The 14,759-nt window shown below is 51.7% G+C and overlaps 5 protein-coding genes across 5 annotated transcripts; 3 read left to right on the forward strand and 2 right to left on the reverse strand.

Annotated features, from left to right (window-relative positions):
- Nucleotides 1–906: 906 nt before the first annotated feature.
- On the reverse strand, nt 907–3,826 carry COCSUDRAFT_29912 (pyridoxamine 5'-phosphate oxidase; the record flags this gene model as incomplete). The annotated part of the gene is made up of 8 exons (XM_005646477.1): nt 907–1,263; nt 1,530–1,694; nt 1,991–2,203; nt 2,397–2,597; nt 2,746–2,946; nt 3,085–3,285; nt 3,440–3,593; nt 3,732–3,826. 8 exons carry the CDS (start codon nt 3,824–3,826, stop codon nt 1,096–1,098), a joined length of 1,398 nt encoding a protein of 465 aa, XP_005646534.1. The 3' UTR covers nt 907–1,095.
- Nucleotides 3,827–5,586: 1,760 nt separating this feature from the next.
- COCSUDRAFT_56433 (CRAL/TRIO domain-containing protein) lies at nt 5,587–6,029 on the forward strand (the record flags this gene model as incomplete). The annotated part of the gene is made up of 3 exons (XM_005646478.1): nt 5,587–5,623; nt 5,733–5,833; nt 5,934–6,029. The coding sequence occupies 3 exons, from the start codon at nt 5,587–5,589 to the stop codon at nt 6,027–6,029; spliced, it is 234 nt and encodes a 77-aa protein (XP_005646535.1).
- A 1,053-nt stretch (nt 6,030–7,082) lies between these two features.
- Nucleotides 7,083–8,746, reverse strand: COCSUDRAFT_66780 (Cpn10-domain-containing protein). Its single transcript, XM_005646479.1, has 6 exons — nt 8,603–8,746; nt 8,147–8,299; nt 7,960–8,037; nt 7,777–7,854; nt 7,605–7,682; nt 7,083–7,479 (listed from the first exon to the last, which is right to left on the reverse strand). Exons 1-6 carry the CDS (start codon nt 8,738–8,740, stop codon nt 7,306–7,308), a joined length of 699 nt encoding a protein of 232 aa, XP_005646536.1. The 5' UTR covers nt 8,741–8,746; the 3' UTR covers nt 7,083–7,305.
- A 164-nt stretch (nt 8,747–8,910) lies between these two features.
- On the forward strand, nt 8,911–11,940 carry COCSUDRAFT_53924 (Dus-domain-containing protein; the record flags this gene model as incomplete). Its single annotated transcript, XM_005646480.1, has 8 exons — nt 8,911–9,491; nt 9,585–9,701; nt 9,833–10,098; nt 10,357–10,507; nt 10,631–10,865; nt 11,111–11,314; nt 11,530–11,627; nt 11,907–11,940. The coding sequence occupies exons 1-8, from the start codon at nt 9,295–9,297 to the stop codon at nt 11,938–11,940; spliced, it is 1,302 nt and encodes a 433-aa protein (XP_005646537.1). The 5' UTR covers nt 8,911–9,294.
- Nucleotides 11,941–12,892: 952 nt separating this feature from the next.
- Nucleotides 12,893–14,487, forward strand: COCSUDRAFT_53925 (hypothetical protein). The gene is made up of 4 exons (XM_005646481.1): nt 12,893–13,101; nt 13,223–13,456; nt 13,619–13,784; nt 13,998–14,487. The coding sequence occupies exons 1-4, from the start codon at nt 13,034–13,036 to the stop codon at nt 14,166–14,168; spliced, it is 639 nt and encodes a 212-aa protein (XP_005646538.1). The 5' UTR covers nt 12,893–13,033; the 3' UTR covers nt 14,169–14,487.
- Nucleotides 14,488–14,759: the final 272 nt, after the last annotated feature.

Genomic DNA, 14,759 nt, shown 5'->3' on the forward strand with positions numbered 1-14,759 from the left:
TTGGCCAGATCTTGCCTCACAGCTACAATATTGATTGTATGCAATACATTTGATAGATTGGCTGATGCGCAGCAGCCCAAGCCAAGGCCCTGCTTTGACTGACTGCCCAAATTTGAGACTTGACAGACAGGCTGGTGTGCACCATTCAGACAGAGGATGCGATGCGGCCACAAGCCAACTGCAGTGATCCTGCATGATGTGAGATTGATGATGGGAATTAGCTCAGATTGAGCACTCGCCTGCAATGATTTTGCAGCGAAGTTCTTGATAGTGTGCAACACAGCGGTGCTAGCATGCTCTCTTGGAACTGGAGCATACAGTTGCCAGAATAATGGCGGTAAGAATTAGGCTCACTACATGATGTAGTAATCTTACTGCTGAGCCAAGCCTGTTTCTGACATGCAGCAGCTTGGGCTCATTATTGCCTGCCTGAGGCACCTCACAGGCCCAGATCTGTGATGGGATTTCTCAGACTGCTCTGGGTTGAATGCGACTGATTTCTGAGGCATATCAATGACATGATGATTGTGATTGAGCTTGAGCAGACATTCTTACCATCATTGCAACCTCATGCGTGGGTTAAAACTGGACTGTTGTGCTGATTGATGATGCTGACATGATATTGATTGCCGATATATCTATATAGGCCTGTTGGTGAGAAATGCATCTCTCCAGGTGCCAGTAGCAACAGCATATCCTGATCATTGAGCAAGGATGATTGGTCGTTGTGGCCAGAAATCAGCTTTCAGCAGTCAAATTGGTCCTGAAATGGCCTTGTATCTGGTGTTACCAGGCTGGAAATGGCCGTGTCAAATTTATGCTCAATGTAAGAATTAGGCTCACTACATTGACATCAACAGTAGGCAGCATCTGTAACATGCAGTACTGCCAGGATATAACTTGCGACGTTCACTAAATTTACAAACGCGCGCACTTTGTATGACCCTTCACCTTCTGACTCTCTTTTTGGGCTGGACCACCCCAACTGGATGATCCATGCAAGCTGTGGCACATGCGCCAGATGCAACCACAGGTGGTCTGCGCCTTTGCAGCAGATCATCATTGACTCGTGCATTTGAAATTCAGTAATGGTATTCAGGGTGCAAGGCGATCCATGCTCCACTGCCCATCCTCCAACTGGTAGCGCAGCCGATCATGCAGTCGCGATGGCCGCCCATGCCAGAACTCGATGGCCTTTGGCCGTATCAGGAAGCCTCCCCAGTTCTTCGGCCTTGGGATCTCTTTGGACTCATCCGCGTACAACTGCAAGTCAAGGAAAAATTGCGACCTGAGCTCAGACCCTCTGCAGGCTGCTGCTCATTGTTACGCTAGAGTCTTGCACATGTCTCACAGCCAGCACCTTACAATTCAACAGAATATACAAGTACATGATGCAGTGCAAGCGCCAAAGAATTTATACAGCGCCGCCTGGCAGTCTGGCGCATGCAACACTCACATCACTTCATAGCATTTGCAGTGCGCGTCGTGCACAAGTGCTGCACAACTACGATGCCAGCAGGGGGTCGCACCTCTTTCAGCTGCGTGTTTCTGTCCTCCAGAGAGGCCCGGCCATCCTCCAGCACAGTTGACTGGGGGCTGACGTGCGCGCCCAGCTGGGAGCCGCGTGGCCTCGAGTGGTAGTATGCATCCGACTCCTCCTCTGGCAGCTTCTCCACAGTGCCCTCCACGCGCACCTGAACTCCCCATCACAGATGCTCCAGGCAAGTTTCATGCACAGCACCTCCCTGCTCACTGCCAGGAGGACCCTAAACACAACTCAGTATCCCCTGCCTGCTCACTGCTAGGGGGTGCAAAACAGATCCGCCTGGTCTCTCTGCCTGCCAGCCAAACAAGAGCAGCATCCATGCTGTCTACCGAGACCAAGCTTTGTACATCTCACTTGGCCGGACGCAAGACGTGATCGCATCTTTACAGTGCAGGCCTGCCTGCAGTCATGACCATGCATGTGGCTGAAAGCATGGGGACGGACCTGGCGCTGCAGGGGCTCCCAGTACATGCAGAGGGCGGCGTGACCGTTGGCAAGCTCGCACGCCTTGCGGCTGTCATAATTGGTGTAGAACGCAAAGCCGCGCGCGTCGTAGCCCTTCAGCAGGACCATGCGAACGGAGGGAACGCCCCGCTCGTCCGCCGATGCCAGCGCCATCTGATTCGGCTCCTCCAGTACCTTCGCCTCCACCGCGTCCTGAGGATTTCAAATGAGGTTCTTCAGCAGTATACGACAAAAGTCCTCCCCCACTGCGCACAGTTTTACCCCATCATCATGCCCATCTATCCCACTGTGTTTCAGACCCTTTTCTTTGCTTCATGGTGTGAATTTGCTGCAATGCAGTGCTGTCCAACTGAAACGCCTGCAAGGCTTTTTGTGGACACCACACCTTGAACCAACTGTCAAACTGCTTGAGGGGGTCGGGGTCCACATCAGACTCCAGCAGGCCGCCGCTCACATCTGCCAGGGAGTAATTCAGGCGGATAGATGCCGGGTCCACTTCGCCATTATTGCCGGCTGCCTGGCTTCCCGACAGCTTCACACACTGGGAAGTGCCAGGGTAGGGGGGCAGGTTTAGCTTGTACTTCTCCTGCACGCGGAGCTATCAGTTGCTTTCCTTGAGCAGAGGATCCAGCAGAATGGCATGAAATATGGGTTGTGAGAGTGATGTGCGGCAATTTGTACTTTAGAGCCCAGTGTCTCTTCAGGAAAGTTAGAAGGCAAGTGATGCACCAGACCTTGATTATGGGGGGGACAAAGCGTCCCCCAAGGTAATGGAAAGGTCCTTCGAAGAATTGCGCTCCCCGCTTCGGAGTGGTCAAGGACACGAGCATCTCAGGGCGCAGGCCATCCCCAATCTCGTCCCCATTCTCCACATGCCACCCCGAGGGCATGTCCACCGAGGCGATGGCTGGCGGCTCGTTGTGCGGCTTCAAGCGCTGTAATCCAAAAGGAACTCAGCTGGCAGAAATAGCTCCATACTTGAGAATAAAGAGGTGCTCTAACTGAGTTATACAACGTACAGCAACAGAATCTGTCCGATGTATGACTGCAGCTGTGATGGTGTGGGAGCATACCTCGAGAATCTTGTCAAAGGGAGGCCGAGGCGAGCCCTTGAAGCTGAAACCAAATATGGCATCTATAATCACATCATACCGCTCCTTGAGGGGTGGCCCGTCAAGGATGTCTTCAGCCGAGAGGAACGGTATGTTGCATGACTTTAGCTGCGTCACCAGGCCATGGTACAAGGGCTTGTCTGTCTTCTTTGGATAAAGTACCTGCAGGCAGCAGCAGATATTCCGTTACCATCAAGTCAACATGCAAGTAGTTTAACCCAGAACTGCAAGCGATGGAATTGGACACGATGACGATTGGTGGTCATCTGTACACGAAACGGGTGGCGCAGGTAAAAAGCGCAGGTTGACGACTCACCTGCACAGAGTACCCAAAGTGGAACAGGTGGCGTGCAGCCACCAGTCCATCCCCACCATTGTTGCCAGGGCCTGCCACGACCAGTATACGGGGATGTGAGGCTGCAGGGTACTCTGACGCCAGTGAACAGGCCACACTGAGCCCTGCAACTTCCCTGCACAGTACCTGCACAGTGTCAGTACTGTCCAAAATGTGCTGGCAGGGCCACGGTGAGCATTACAAGTTATGCAAATGGTGGACAAATTCGCTTGGTTGGCAGTAGTAAACAAGCAAGGCAAGGCATCTGGATCACATGAGCTGATCCACGCTGAAGCCCAGCGGTCCCATCAACTCCTCATCGATGGCAACTGCCTGATCCTGGCCCCTGTAGACAATAGCAAAACGCATCCTCTGGCATGCTCAATTGCTTAGGTTGACAGGCATCCGTACACATCTCACGACGCATATAATTGTTTATAGTGGCCGTGGCAGTCTGTGTATTGCAACCTATTTCAGTGTCGTTCAGGGCACTGCTACTAGGCATGACTTCTCGTTTTGTAGACAACTGGCATCCTTTCCAATTTGTGACTTGACTACCATAAGGAAGTATGTCCGGTATGATTTTTGCCCCTGAAAAGTACTTACAAATAGGTGATGTCATCCATTGCTGAGTATGTCGACGATGCAGATCTGCTCGTGTATGATGATACAGAATTCATTCTTGGCAGCTTATCGTCAAACAATGATACTCGGGGACTAGAAATACGTATTGCTAAAGCTCTAGCGGGCTTGTGAGACTGCCGTTGAAGCGCGCCCCACACACCACGACAAACCAGGCTACCGACCCCGTTCAGTGTGAAGCCAAGTCGAGAAGTGAGACAGTTCATCACTAGGATCACCCTGACTTGGTTTCACGCTCTCGATGTCAAGAAAGTGAATTGCAGGCTCCATCAAGGGACGGTAAAAAGCACGAAGCTGCACATGTCTGCCACGTGCCTTGAGTCTCGTCTGTCTCCCTGATCAATCTCCGGGAATTGAGGACGTCAAACGCCCTTGCCGAGGATTTCACATGAGCCTTGGTTCCTTCAGTGTAGGGCACCAAACCCAGCTCGTGTGCGTCAAGACTGCTTCTGCTGAGCACCTCATCAAGGAATATACCGCATAGAACATCAAACAACTTCAAGGTATGATCAACTCTGCTCTTCCTCTTGGAAATAAACCGTATGGTGCCTGTGCTAATGGCCATCCTGCGTTGTCGACATGGTAATGAGCTCTGTGGCGTATACCCTAGCTATTTTTCCGAAAGGCAACCGATATAGGTGGTATTAGGCTGCAAATCAATACCACTCAATTAGAAAATGGTAATATTTCCTGGAGTATGCTTCAAGTATGCTGCAAAGATCGCAAAGAATGTCTGTGCAGGGCTCAACTGCACTGCATGGCTAGAGTGATGGAGGACAGTGCCCACTGTGACAAAACAACGCAGCTAGTCAATGGCAAGAAAGGTTTCGATGGAGCTCAAACATTGCATGTAGATGCTACATTGGCGGCCCGGAAGGCACTCATCAGCGCTGCAGACATGGCCACTGTTAGAAGCCGGCTGTCCCCAAAGCTCTCACAGCGCTGTAATGATCAAACCATCAATCAATTTTTAAGGGCTGCAGATGGTAACGTTAGCCAGGTACTGTATAAGTGCCAGCTCCCTCAATATGCATTTTTGCAAGGAAGTAGTTGAGTTCGTTGCATTTTCCAAACAGGGTTGCATCTAGTGGTCCATTGTCTGCTTTCCAGGCAGAGAAGAGGCTCAAGGAAACGCTTCACTGGCGAGAGAGTGAGCAGGTGGAACACATATCATGCTTGGCATGCAAGAAAGACTCGCGCTCGCACTACATGCATCCTGTTGGCTTTGACCGACTGGGACGTCCTGTCATCTATAGCTGCCTGGCGCTTGCAGCAAATAGATCTGTGGAGGACAACAGGTTGCACATGGTGGCTACCTTTGAGCAGGTGGATTATCCTGAAACTCTATGTCTGGAGGCTGTCTCATAGTCCACCTACATTCACTGCAACAATATGGGCAATGGGCAGTTGCTACATTGCATCTCTTACAGGAACACTGTGGCTTGGTCTGACTGACCCTCTATGTTGCATGGTAGGCCATCAGCCTGATGAGGGCGCCTGTGGAGCAATGGGTCTGGGTGTCTGGTGTGTTGGCCACTCTGATGAGTCGCTGAGTTTCTAAAGCCTTCAATGAATACGTGATATGGTGACTTGAAATCTGAAGGCTGTGCTGATCTTCATCCTGTGCTTGCAGACTTCTACGGGTTTGGATTTGGGGACCTCAACCCACAGATTGCTAACACATTCCTGGAGCTGTCTGCAAAGCACTACCCTGAGCGATTGGGAGCCTTCATGGTGAGGCCACGAGGGCATGTTGCAATGTGACCTATAGAATTTTGGCATTGTAGTACCCTGAACAGCACCCTCACTATTCCTTGTGTGGGATGCCATACAGGTGGTGGGTGCACCATTCATTTTCAATGGGCTGTGGAGCGTGCTGCAACCTCTGGTTGACTCTGCGACTAGGAAGAAGATCCACATGCTCTCGTAAGTTGCCAAATATGAAGTGCATGGCAATTTGCTTTGTGATTCCTTGTGATCCCTAGCAATATGTGCACCTACAAGGGGGCACACTTCAGTGTTGACTGTCTGAAAGCTTCTGCATCGCTGGTCTGTTACAACATGATGTCCACATCTATTCAGTGTCTTTATTGCAAGATGGTCCCAGGTATGAAGTGGGCGGCCAGAAGCGCAGCGCATTGGATCAGACTTTTGCAGACTTTTTTGAGCCTGAGCTGGCCAAGTGGCTGCTCACAGAGATGGAACAGAACCGGAACAGAACAATCGCTGCCAGCAAGGTAATTTCTGTGTCTTGGAAACAACATCATATCTGTATTGATTGGCATAGCTTCTACTTGGTGCCATGAAGCTGAGAAGATGACGCACTGTTCCTGCACTTAAATTTGTGGATTTTTCACATCCTGTATAGTATGATAGTTCCTGATATCATTTTGCAGGTGTACCCTTACGGCAAGCTCCTTGAAGGCAGCTATGGCAGCACAGTGAGAGGACATGATCTCCGTGGAACCTCTGCAATCATGCAAACTCTGCAGTTGCAGAGGTAGAAGCACTTTTGTCATAGGAGCAAGTCCGGTCTGCAGCCAGGCCATTCAGTTGAGAACAGCCGACCTCGTCTCAGTACGCTGTGGACAATTCTTTGAGGGAAATGAGACCTCATTGTCTATTGAAGAGGAGTTTTGCAGTACAAATCTAACAAGCCAGCACGTCCCAATTACTTCAAAGGTTACATGTAGTCTCGGCAAATTGAAGCGATGGCTCCTGTCTATACATGGAAGGAGAATGATGGCCTCCAAGCAGTCGAGACAAATGCATGATAATCGACTGCTTGTTTTGATTATTTCTCACCATATGGTGAGGGGTTTGGGCCGTTCAAATGCAGCTGCAGTGAATAGGCACAATTAATTCGGACGCTTCCCAGTGGATGTTTCTGAAGGAGGAGAAGGAAGAATTGATTATATAGCCATGGCTACGAGAAAGTTGTAGCTTGCATTATGGTCTGCAGTGCAATGGACGTGCAAATTTTCTGTCTTTAGGGTTACAGAAGCAACAGCTGCCTAACCTCAGCATTCTCAAAGATTCTCCCCTTCATGGCGAGCCATAAGGATCCAGATATAAGCACTTGTAAGAACATCACAAATGATGTTCTGTCATCTACACCATTGCTGCTCACCAAAAGACACAACAACATGGTGCGTTTGTAAAACATAAGCAGAATCTTTTCTTGAAAAGTATTTCGTTACTGCTGCTCATGAAATGGAGGCGAGCACATCGCTTTCCCGGATGACAATGTACTGCTTGTCGTCCTGGCCGGAGAACTCTGTCCCGCTGTATTTGCTGTATAGCACTGTGTCTCCCTTGTTCAGGTTTGGTTTTACAATCTTGCCATCCTCATCCTCCTTTCCGCTGCCCACAGCAATGACCTGCACATGCTGAGTGTCAGATCACTACACATCATATGCACAGCTTTGACAGGCAATTTTATTCATACATATATGCACAGCGCATCACTAGTCAAAGCCTGCAAAATAAAGCCGAGGAGGAGCACCTTGCCAATGGTGGGCTGTTCCTTGGTTGAGCTTGTCAAGAGCAGGCCGGCATCTGTCTCGTCCTTTCCCTCCTCAACCTGGCCATGGTTAAAGGCTTGTGAGCAACAGGATTTTAATCGTGCAGATGTTGCAGGTGTCGGGAGGACTGAAATGGGCAACACTCAAACTCACCTCCACCAAAAGGCGGTCGCCCAGCGGTTTCAAGTCTGCTATGTTGTCAGATGCCAGAATGCCAATGACATCATCCTCCTGCACAGGGAAATCACATGTGATGGACATGTGCCCAGAAAACTAGCGTGCCGGCAAGCTTCTGAAGTGCAAGATTGCGCTGATATGCATGAGGACCAGCTGTACCTTGAGAATGACATACTCCGTGCCTTGCATTTTCAGCTCCGTGCCTGCATACTTGGAGTAGACAACCTTCTCTCCGTCCTGCAACAGGACCCCATCAAGAAGGTCGCAAAGGAGCTGTAGCAGTAGCACAGAGCATGAAAGGGAAAGTGCAGCATCAAATATGACCGCTTTTGCCAAGCAAAGGTACCTTGACAGCCTTGGCTGTCCCAGCCTTCTCCACTTGACCTTGTGTGGGCTTCTTCTGTGCGCTGGAAGGAAGAAGGATGCCCCCAACGGACTTTTCCTCGCTGACGTCCACCTTTACAAGAACACGCTCGCCAACCGGAGCAAGTGTCTTGTACTGCAGCCAATAAAGAAAATAAATCAGCCCCTCCTGGTGAGCTGCAGCACCCATAAACAACCGATGCCACCCTCTCACTGAACCAACGCTGCGAGAGAGTGTGATAAAGGGGTCAATTATGACATGAAAAGGGCAGGCATTTATGCAGATTGGAGGAGGATCCGTTTGCCATTGGATCATCGCCTTGAACCCGACTATTCTAGAAGGTTCTCCCAGAACTTCAGAGACAATGAAACTCACAACAGAACATACAACATTTACAGGATTGATGATGAACAAACATATTTTTAAATGATATTGCACCTCGCTAGGAACCGTAGTGGCTGCCCTGACAAGCGACATTCCCCTTTGCAAGCATCGTCTCTGAGCAGGAGCAGCAAAAGACCGCAGAGGCTGTAATCGAAGAACACCAGGGGCAGCACACGGAATCATTGCAGCCATTTCAGCCAAAGTTTTCGGAGAAATACACTTTCTTCTTTGCGAAGCAAACGGGCCGCAAACCTCTATCCATTTGGTGAGCTCAGCGGTTACTAAGAGATCTCTAGGGAGGAGCAGCCCCGACCATATTCTTCATCCACTTTAGCTTAGGGTTTAGGGAATACTGTATTAAGGATCCACTGTAATAAGGATCTGCAAGAGCGATGTTTGCTTTGAGTCCTGTGTGACGCCTGAAAATAATAATAGCACCTCCCATTGTAAAGAGCAGAAGAACTGCATTGCTGTCTCGACTGGAAAGTTGTCTAGGTGTGTACTCAAAAGAGGCCTCGCAGATCGCTGAGCTTTCCTTCCAGTTGACGATTTAGATCTAGGAACATACTTAGACGCAGTGAACACTGCCTTGTGGCTCACATTATCGATCAATACTCGAATAATCATTGAAACCAATTAAATTTCAGAAAAAAGGCACAGAGAAGAAGAACTGTGTCGCTGCCTCCGAGACGGCTTGCTACACTCCAGTGGTCTGGCAGCTTGAGCCGCTGGTACAGCTCTGCTGAATGCAGCGTGTAGCATCTCTGCATCCTTCGCTGCCAGCCAACAACAGAATTTGGACCTGCCGCTCATTGGTATCTCTGCTGGACTTTGCACCACGCCTCAGCCCTTCTCCTCTGAGCAGCAGTCGCTGCAGCCCGTCTGCCCGAATGGCAGTCACATCAGCCCATCAAGGCCCGCAGCTGCTCAGCGTGGCACCTATGTACGCGCACGCCACCAGTGAATGACCCAGTGCAAAGTGTCCCCCTGATGACTTGCAGGACTTCGGGCTTGATGTGATTTGCCTCTGCTGCAGGATGGACTGGACAGACGTGCACTACCGCCAGATGGCCCGCCTCATCTCCAAGCACACCTGGCTGTACACCGAAATGGTGGTGGACCAAACTATCATCCATAACCCCATCACCGACAGGTGTCTCTACAAGACCTATATTGCGAAACCCTGCTGATGCGTTCCAGCCTGTGTTACCATTATGACTTGGCCTTGTCACTCGACATTGTCACATGATCTTGATTCGAATCAACACTGGCTGTGCAAAACAGGTTCCTGTGGTTTCCGCCGGAGCAGCGCCCGATCGTGTGCCAGCTGGGCGGCAGCGACCCAGCCAAGCTGGCGGCCGCGGCGGCGATTGTGGCGCGCTACGGCTACGACGAGATCAACCTCAACTGCGGCTGCCCCAGCGACCGCGTCGCCGGCGCCGGCTGCTTTGGCGCATCACTTATGCTGCAACCTGCCAACGTCGCCACCTGCTGCGCAGCCATGCGCCAGGCGCTCGGCTCCGCCGCCGTCACCGTCAAGTGTCGCCTTGGTGCGCGCCACTCATTGTCCGTTAGAGCTGCCTCTTGTGCCCATATGGTAATTTAATTCTCTTTGGGCAAAAAATGCATCGCTCAAATTCCTGAGCAATCTAGGCGGCAACTTTTGTTCTGCGAACTTGTCCTCGTGGGATCCTGCCCTGTCAGGGCTTGCACTTCGATTGCAAGTCTGATTTCCCTGTCGGCGACATGCAGCTGCTTTCCTTTCAGACTAAAAGGAAGAGGCTGAGGTGACTGAGGTGTTGTGCCAGGCGTGGACGATGTGGATTCGTACGAGGCATTGTGCAACTTCATACGCGTCGTGCATGAGGGGTCCGGCGTCAGCCACTTTATCATGCATGCTCGCAAGTGCCTCCTCAATGGCCTGTCGCCGCACGAGAACCGCACCATTCCCCCTCTCAGGTCGGCATCCTTACCAACGTCTCAAGAGGAGACAGTGTAAGCCGATGCTTTGTGCCGCAGTGTGATCTAGACTAGCCTTGCAGATCTAAGCTCTTTGGTTGATGGTGGCTACCCTGCATGCAGGCATGAATGGGTGTGGGCCCTGAATCGGGACTTCCCACATCTGGAGTTCAGCTTGAACGGCGGCCTGGACAGCTGTCACCAGGCAGCAGCAGCCCTGCAGCACAGCGTGGATGGCGCATCGATCCACGGCGTCATGATCGGCCGCGCTGCCTACAACCACCCCTGGGCGTGCCTGGCAGACGCGGACATCGCAGTGTTCGGCGCCGAGACGAATGCAGCCACAAGCCGGCGAGAGGTGTGCACGTCCCCTTTATGGCCCTTTTCATCGTGTCACGTGCCTTTCTGGAGATGCATCTGGTTCTTCTGTAAGCTCATGAGGCTCGAGAATTTCAGGGTCAAGCTATACAAGCAGAATCCAGGCCAATACTGCTCCTGGCCGAGCACGGCGGAAAGTAAAGTCCTGCCTCTGCACGTACCTGCATGCGATCTTGAGAGCGCACCTTGCTGAATTTTGGAGTGCTGCTGCGGTTCTGACGCCAGGTGCTGGCCAAGTATGTGGAGTACGCGGATGCGGTGGTAGGGCGTTTTGGGATGAAGCCGGACGGCAGCAAGACGCCGAATGTGCGCACCGTGGCGCGGCCGCTGCTCAACCTGTTTGTCGGCGAGCCCAGCGGCCGCAAGTGGCGCCGCATGCTCGACGTCGCCCTGCTCAAGAAGCCCGCCACCGTTGCCGAAGTCGTGGAGGTGCCCGTCCCCCCTGCTTTCAATTCCTGCATGCCATTGAGTGCTAGAAGTGTACACCCTATGATGACCACCACCCTGTCTTTGCAAGGCGGGGTTTTCCAAACGCACTCTCAGGTGTGTGCTCTGTGCTTGCGAAGAGCGTAATGTATGTGCAGGTTGCCTTCATTACAGCTCAGATTTGGAAGCTTACACATGTGTGGATTTGTCCTGTGTAGGAGGCCATAAAGTGCGTGCCAGACCATGTCCTGGATGCACCGCCAAAGCGGCAGATGCCCCCTGTCTTCTCCATCGGACAGTTTCCACCACCAAACAGGTGTCTCAGGCCTGCAGCACCTGGTGAGCATGGCTCAGCAGACGCAGCGGCTGATAGCAAAAGCCAGCATGCAGCAGACCATGGCGATGCTGCTGTAGCACTGTCAGCCGAAGGGCAGTTGACAAACGGCGTGGCATATGCAATTGTTGATGGCCTTGCAATGCCAGATGAGGCACAATGGCAGCCAGGGGATGGCGACAGGCATGAGGGGCACAGGCCTGTGACAGTGTTGCAGAGCGGGATTGCTGGTGATGAGAGCCAAGAACGCACTGAGAAGAGGCTCAAAAGCGAGACTGTAATGGTTGGTGCTTGAGAGGGACAGATCAAGATGCCACCAGCTGGTGTGCAGATGCCGTCATGTGTTGACATGAATATCATATTATTTTTATTATTATTATTATTATTACATGCTTTTCCTGCTGAAGCAGGGGGTACTAAAGACTAAGTAGTAGTACTACGGGTAGTCTTTAGTTGCCCCTGGCCGAAGGCAAGGTGCATCTGCAGACAAGCTGCATGTAAAGGCTGCCAAATTCCTACCCTTGTTGGACTCGCCAGATTCAAGCAAGACCCAATCAACCCAATGACATGAATATCATATGATAGTCAATAATCCCTGATTGCTGCCAGTCACTACTGGATATTGTGACGTGACTAGACTACACTGGACAGTGGCAGTATTCATGCTAAGTCTAAATGCATGATGCAGGAAACTTCGCTGAGATACGGAAGGTGACAAACAAGAGATCCAGCCAGAAATTTCTACACCATGTGACACACCTGGTTGGATCTCTTGCTTGTCACCTTACGTATCTCAGCGAAGTCAAATGCCAACTGATCGATCCCAAATATCTTGATCGATCCCAAATATCTAGATCCCCGCCGGGCGGGATGGGCCTAATCTTCAAAGTTTCAAACAGATTCGAAGTTGCAGTGCATGCATCGATAATAACATGCAGATCAGTTGCAAGTGCTAGCAATACAATAGTATTGCAGGCTCGACGAAGCTTAGTCAAGTGTCCACCATTATCAGAGAAGCAAAGCTCCCCTGGTCTATAGGACTACTACCACACTTGAAACATACAAAGGGATTCTGCATCCACATTGGCGCTGCGTTCTCTGGTGGACCACCCAATTAAGGGCAGCCCAAAGGGCCCTGCTCTGCCCACCTGGGCTGAGGTGGCCGAAAGGGTATTTCGACAATTGGTGGCTGGGAAAAGCGTTCCCTCAGAGCAGCAGCTGCCCAAAGAAGATTTGCTGCAGCTGTACTTTCTATCTTCCAGCTAGTACTGGCGGCACCTTACATATTTATGTCACAACAACCTCCTGTGCTAGCCTTTGCATTGTCAGGCAAAATTTGAGCCTTGAGCAGATTGCCAAATCCACCTAGCACCTGTACTCTTGTTGCTATGCGGTCGGGCAGCGGTGGCCCATGCAGGCACTGCATGACCACCACCAGCGTCTGCTGGCGTAAGGGGTGAGTTTGTCGACCGCGAGATATCCGTTGGCCTGCACACAACCTGCCCTGGGAGGTTGTGGACGGTCATCAGAGGGCAGCAGGCCGACGTGTTCGGAGCCTGAGGCGAATTGCTGTGCAGGCCGGAAGACAAGCCTGTTTTGTGCAATGCGTGTGGAGCAAGGTACCTGGTGAAGCGAAGCCTGGAGGGATACTTCCCACACTCGAGACCGGTGACGAAGAAGGACGGCCCTGGGCACAAGGCTGGGAAGGGAGGGAGGAAGGAGCTGAGCGTGTTCCTGACTGGTCGTCCGAGCTCTGGGCACCTCAAGAGGAACTCCACAGACTCGAAGAGGGGCCGCAAGCCCACCAAGAGGTGGCTGCTCTGCTCTTGAAACGTGATGAATCTCGGGACTCGACCTTGCGTGATCAGGAAGGTTTGGAAACTTAGCAGCCAAGCAGGGACCTATGCAGTGAAGTCTTGGTCGTTTCCGAAAGCTTTGAATGCAGTACGTGACCCGCAGCTGTGTGTGTGCAGCCTGATCAGACCCAATTCCATCTCCCGGAACGGGCGCACGGTCGTGGACCGTGGCACTCAGACAATGGTGCACCCCCAGCTGTTCCTTCCCAGCGGCCTGACCCTACATGACGGAGCTGCTCGCATATCGGGGCCTCCGAGTCTCTTCACCCTGTCTCCGACCAAGGTGAGAAGCAACTCGGTCCTCGTCAGGTGACTGACCTAACCACCACAGCTCCGGTATCAATGTAAAGGGATGTGCACGGGTCTCACTCAAAGTAGTGGTTCTAGAGAAGATTCAACAGGCCAAAACGCGAGACAAGCGCCCCAATTGGCCGAATCCGTAAGCTTGGGACTCTGTTCCGAGAGCTCAAGAGCTGTCATGTTGTCCGCAACCCAGGTCATCAAGGAGGACGAGTTCAACAGCATCGCCGTGTCCACGCTGACTCTTCTGCGACACAGTGAGAGCCACAGCGACAGCGCGGAAGACGGGACCTGCACACCGACACCTTCGCAATCTTTTCGCCGAAACCCTCGCAAGCCTTCTGCAACGATCAGGGCGCTCTTTTGATCCCACAGAGCTCCCACGGGTTTGTGTGGGCGAGCGTTGTGGTACTGAAGTATTCAGCAATTCTCCATTTGGGTACCTTGGATGCGCACCTATCCTGATCTAGGCTTCCAAGATTCTTGATCGAGGTGCTGTGCCTATACATGTTTCCCCAGGACAAGTTTCACTCTGGGATTCAGGTGCCGCATGGCAATGCAGTCAGCTCGTGAAGGGGTCAATTCATTGGGTGAGCGGCATGCTGTATACTAGAGCTCACAATATCTGTACCACTACTTAACCGACAGATTTGGGCCAGGACAGGCTTGGTTACTTACTGCTGCAGATGGCTGCTCCACAAGGGAACAGCCAATTTACACAACGAGCAGATTATGGGTAACATATCTATGCAGGGACGGTTTTGGCAGCGCACAGTTGAAGTGCCCACACCATGCTGTGCGTCAGGACTTGCCTTCCACAGGGGAGAGCTTTGCACACCACACGCCTGCATATCAAGTCGACGTTGTATTAACGTTTGTAGTATCATTTGGTGAAGGTGCTGTCGTTTTGCAGAGCTGGGCAGACTGTTTTTCTTTTGGCCTCGGTCTGACATACGAG

The sequence above is a fragment of the Coccomyxa subellipsoidea genome, assembly GCF_000258705.1.
Source record: "Coccomyxa subellipsoidea C-169, whole genome shotgun sequence".
NCBI classification, from domain to species: domain Eukaryota; kingdom Viridiplantae; phylum Chlorophyta; class Trebouxiophyceae; family Coccomyxaceae; genus Coccomyxa; species Coccomyxa subellipsoidea.

Excerpts from the sequence above, each read along its gene's own strand:
- COCSUDRAFT_53925 (XM_005646481.1), top strand. The coding sequence starts at position 13,034 with ATGCGGTCGGGCAGCGGTGGCCCATGCAGGCACTGCATGACCACCACC. Across the intron at positions 13,102-13,222 it reads AGCGTCTGCTGGCGTAAGGG|GCCGGAAGACAAGCCTGTTT; the intron begins GTGAGTTTGTCG and ends ATTGCTGTGCAG. Across the intron at positions 13,457-13,618 it reads GGCCGCAAGCCCACCAAGAG|CCTGATCAGACCCAATTCCA; the intron begins GTGGCTGCTCTG and ends GTGTGTGTGCAG.
- COCSUDRAFT_66780 (XM_005646479.1), bottom strand. The coding sequence starts at position 8,740 with ATGGCTGCAATGATTCCGTGTGCTGCCCCTGGTGTTCTTCGATTACAG. Across the intron at positions 7,855-7,959 it reads CGGAGTATGTCATTCTCAAG|GAGGATGATGTCATTGGCAT; the intron begins GTACAGCTGGTC and ends TTCCCTGTGCAG. Across the intron at positions 7,683-7,776 it reads GCGACCGCCTTTTGGTGGAG|GTTGAGGAGGGAAAGGACGA; the intron begins GTGAGTTTGAGT and ends AACCATGGCCAG.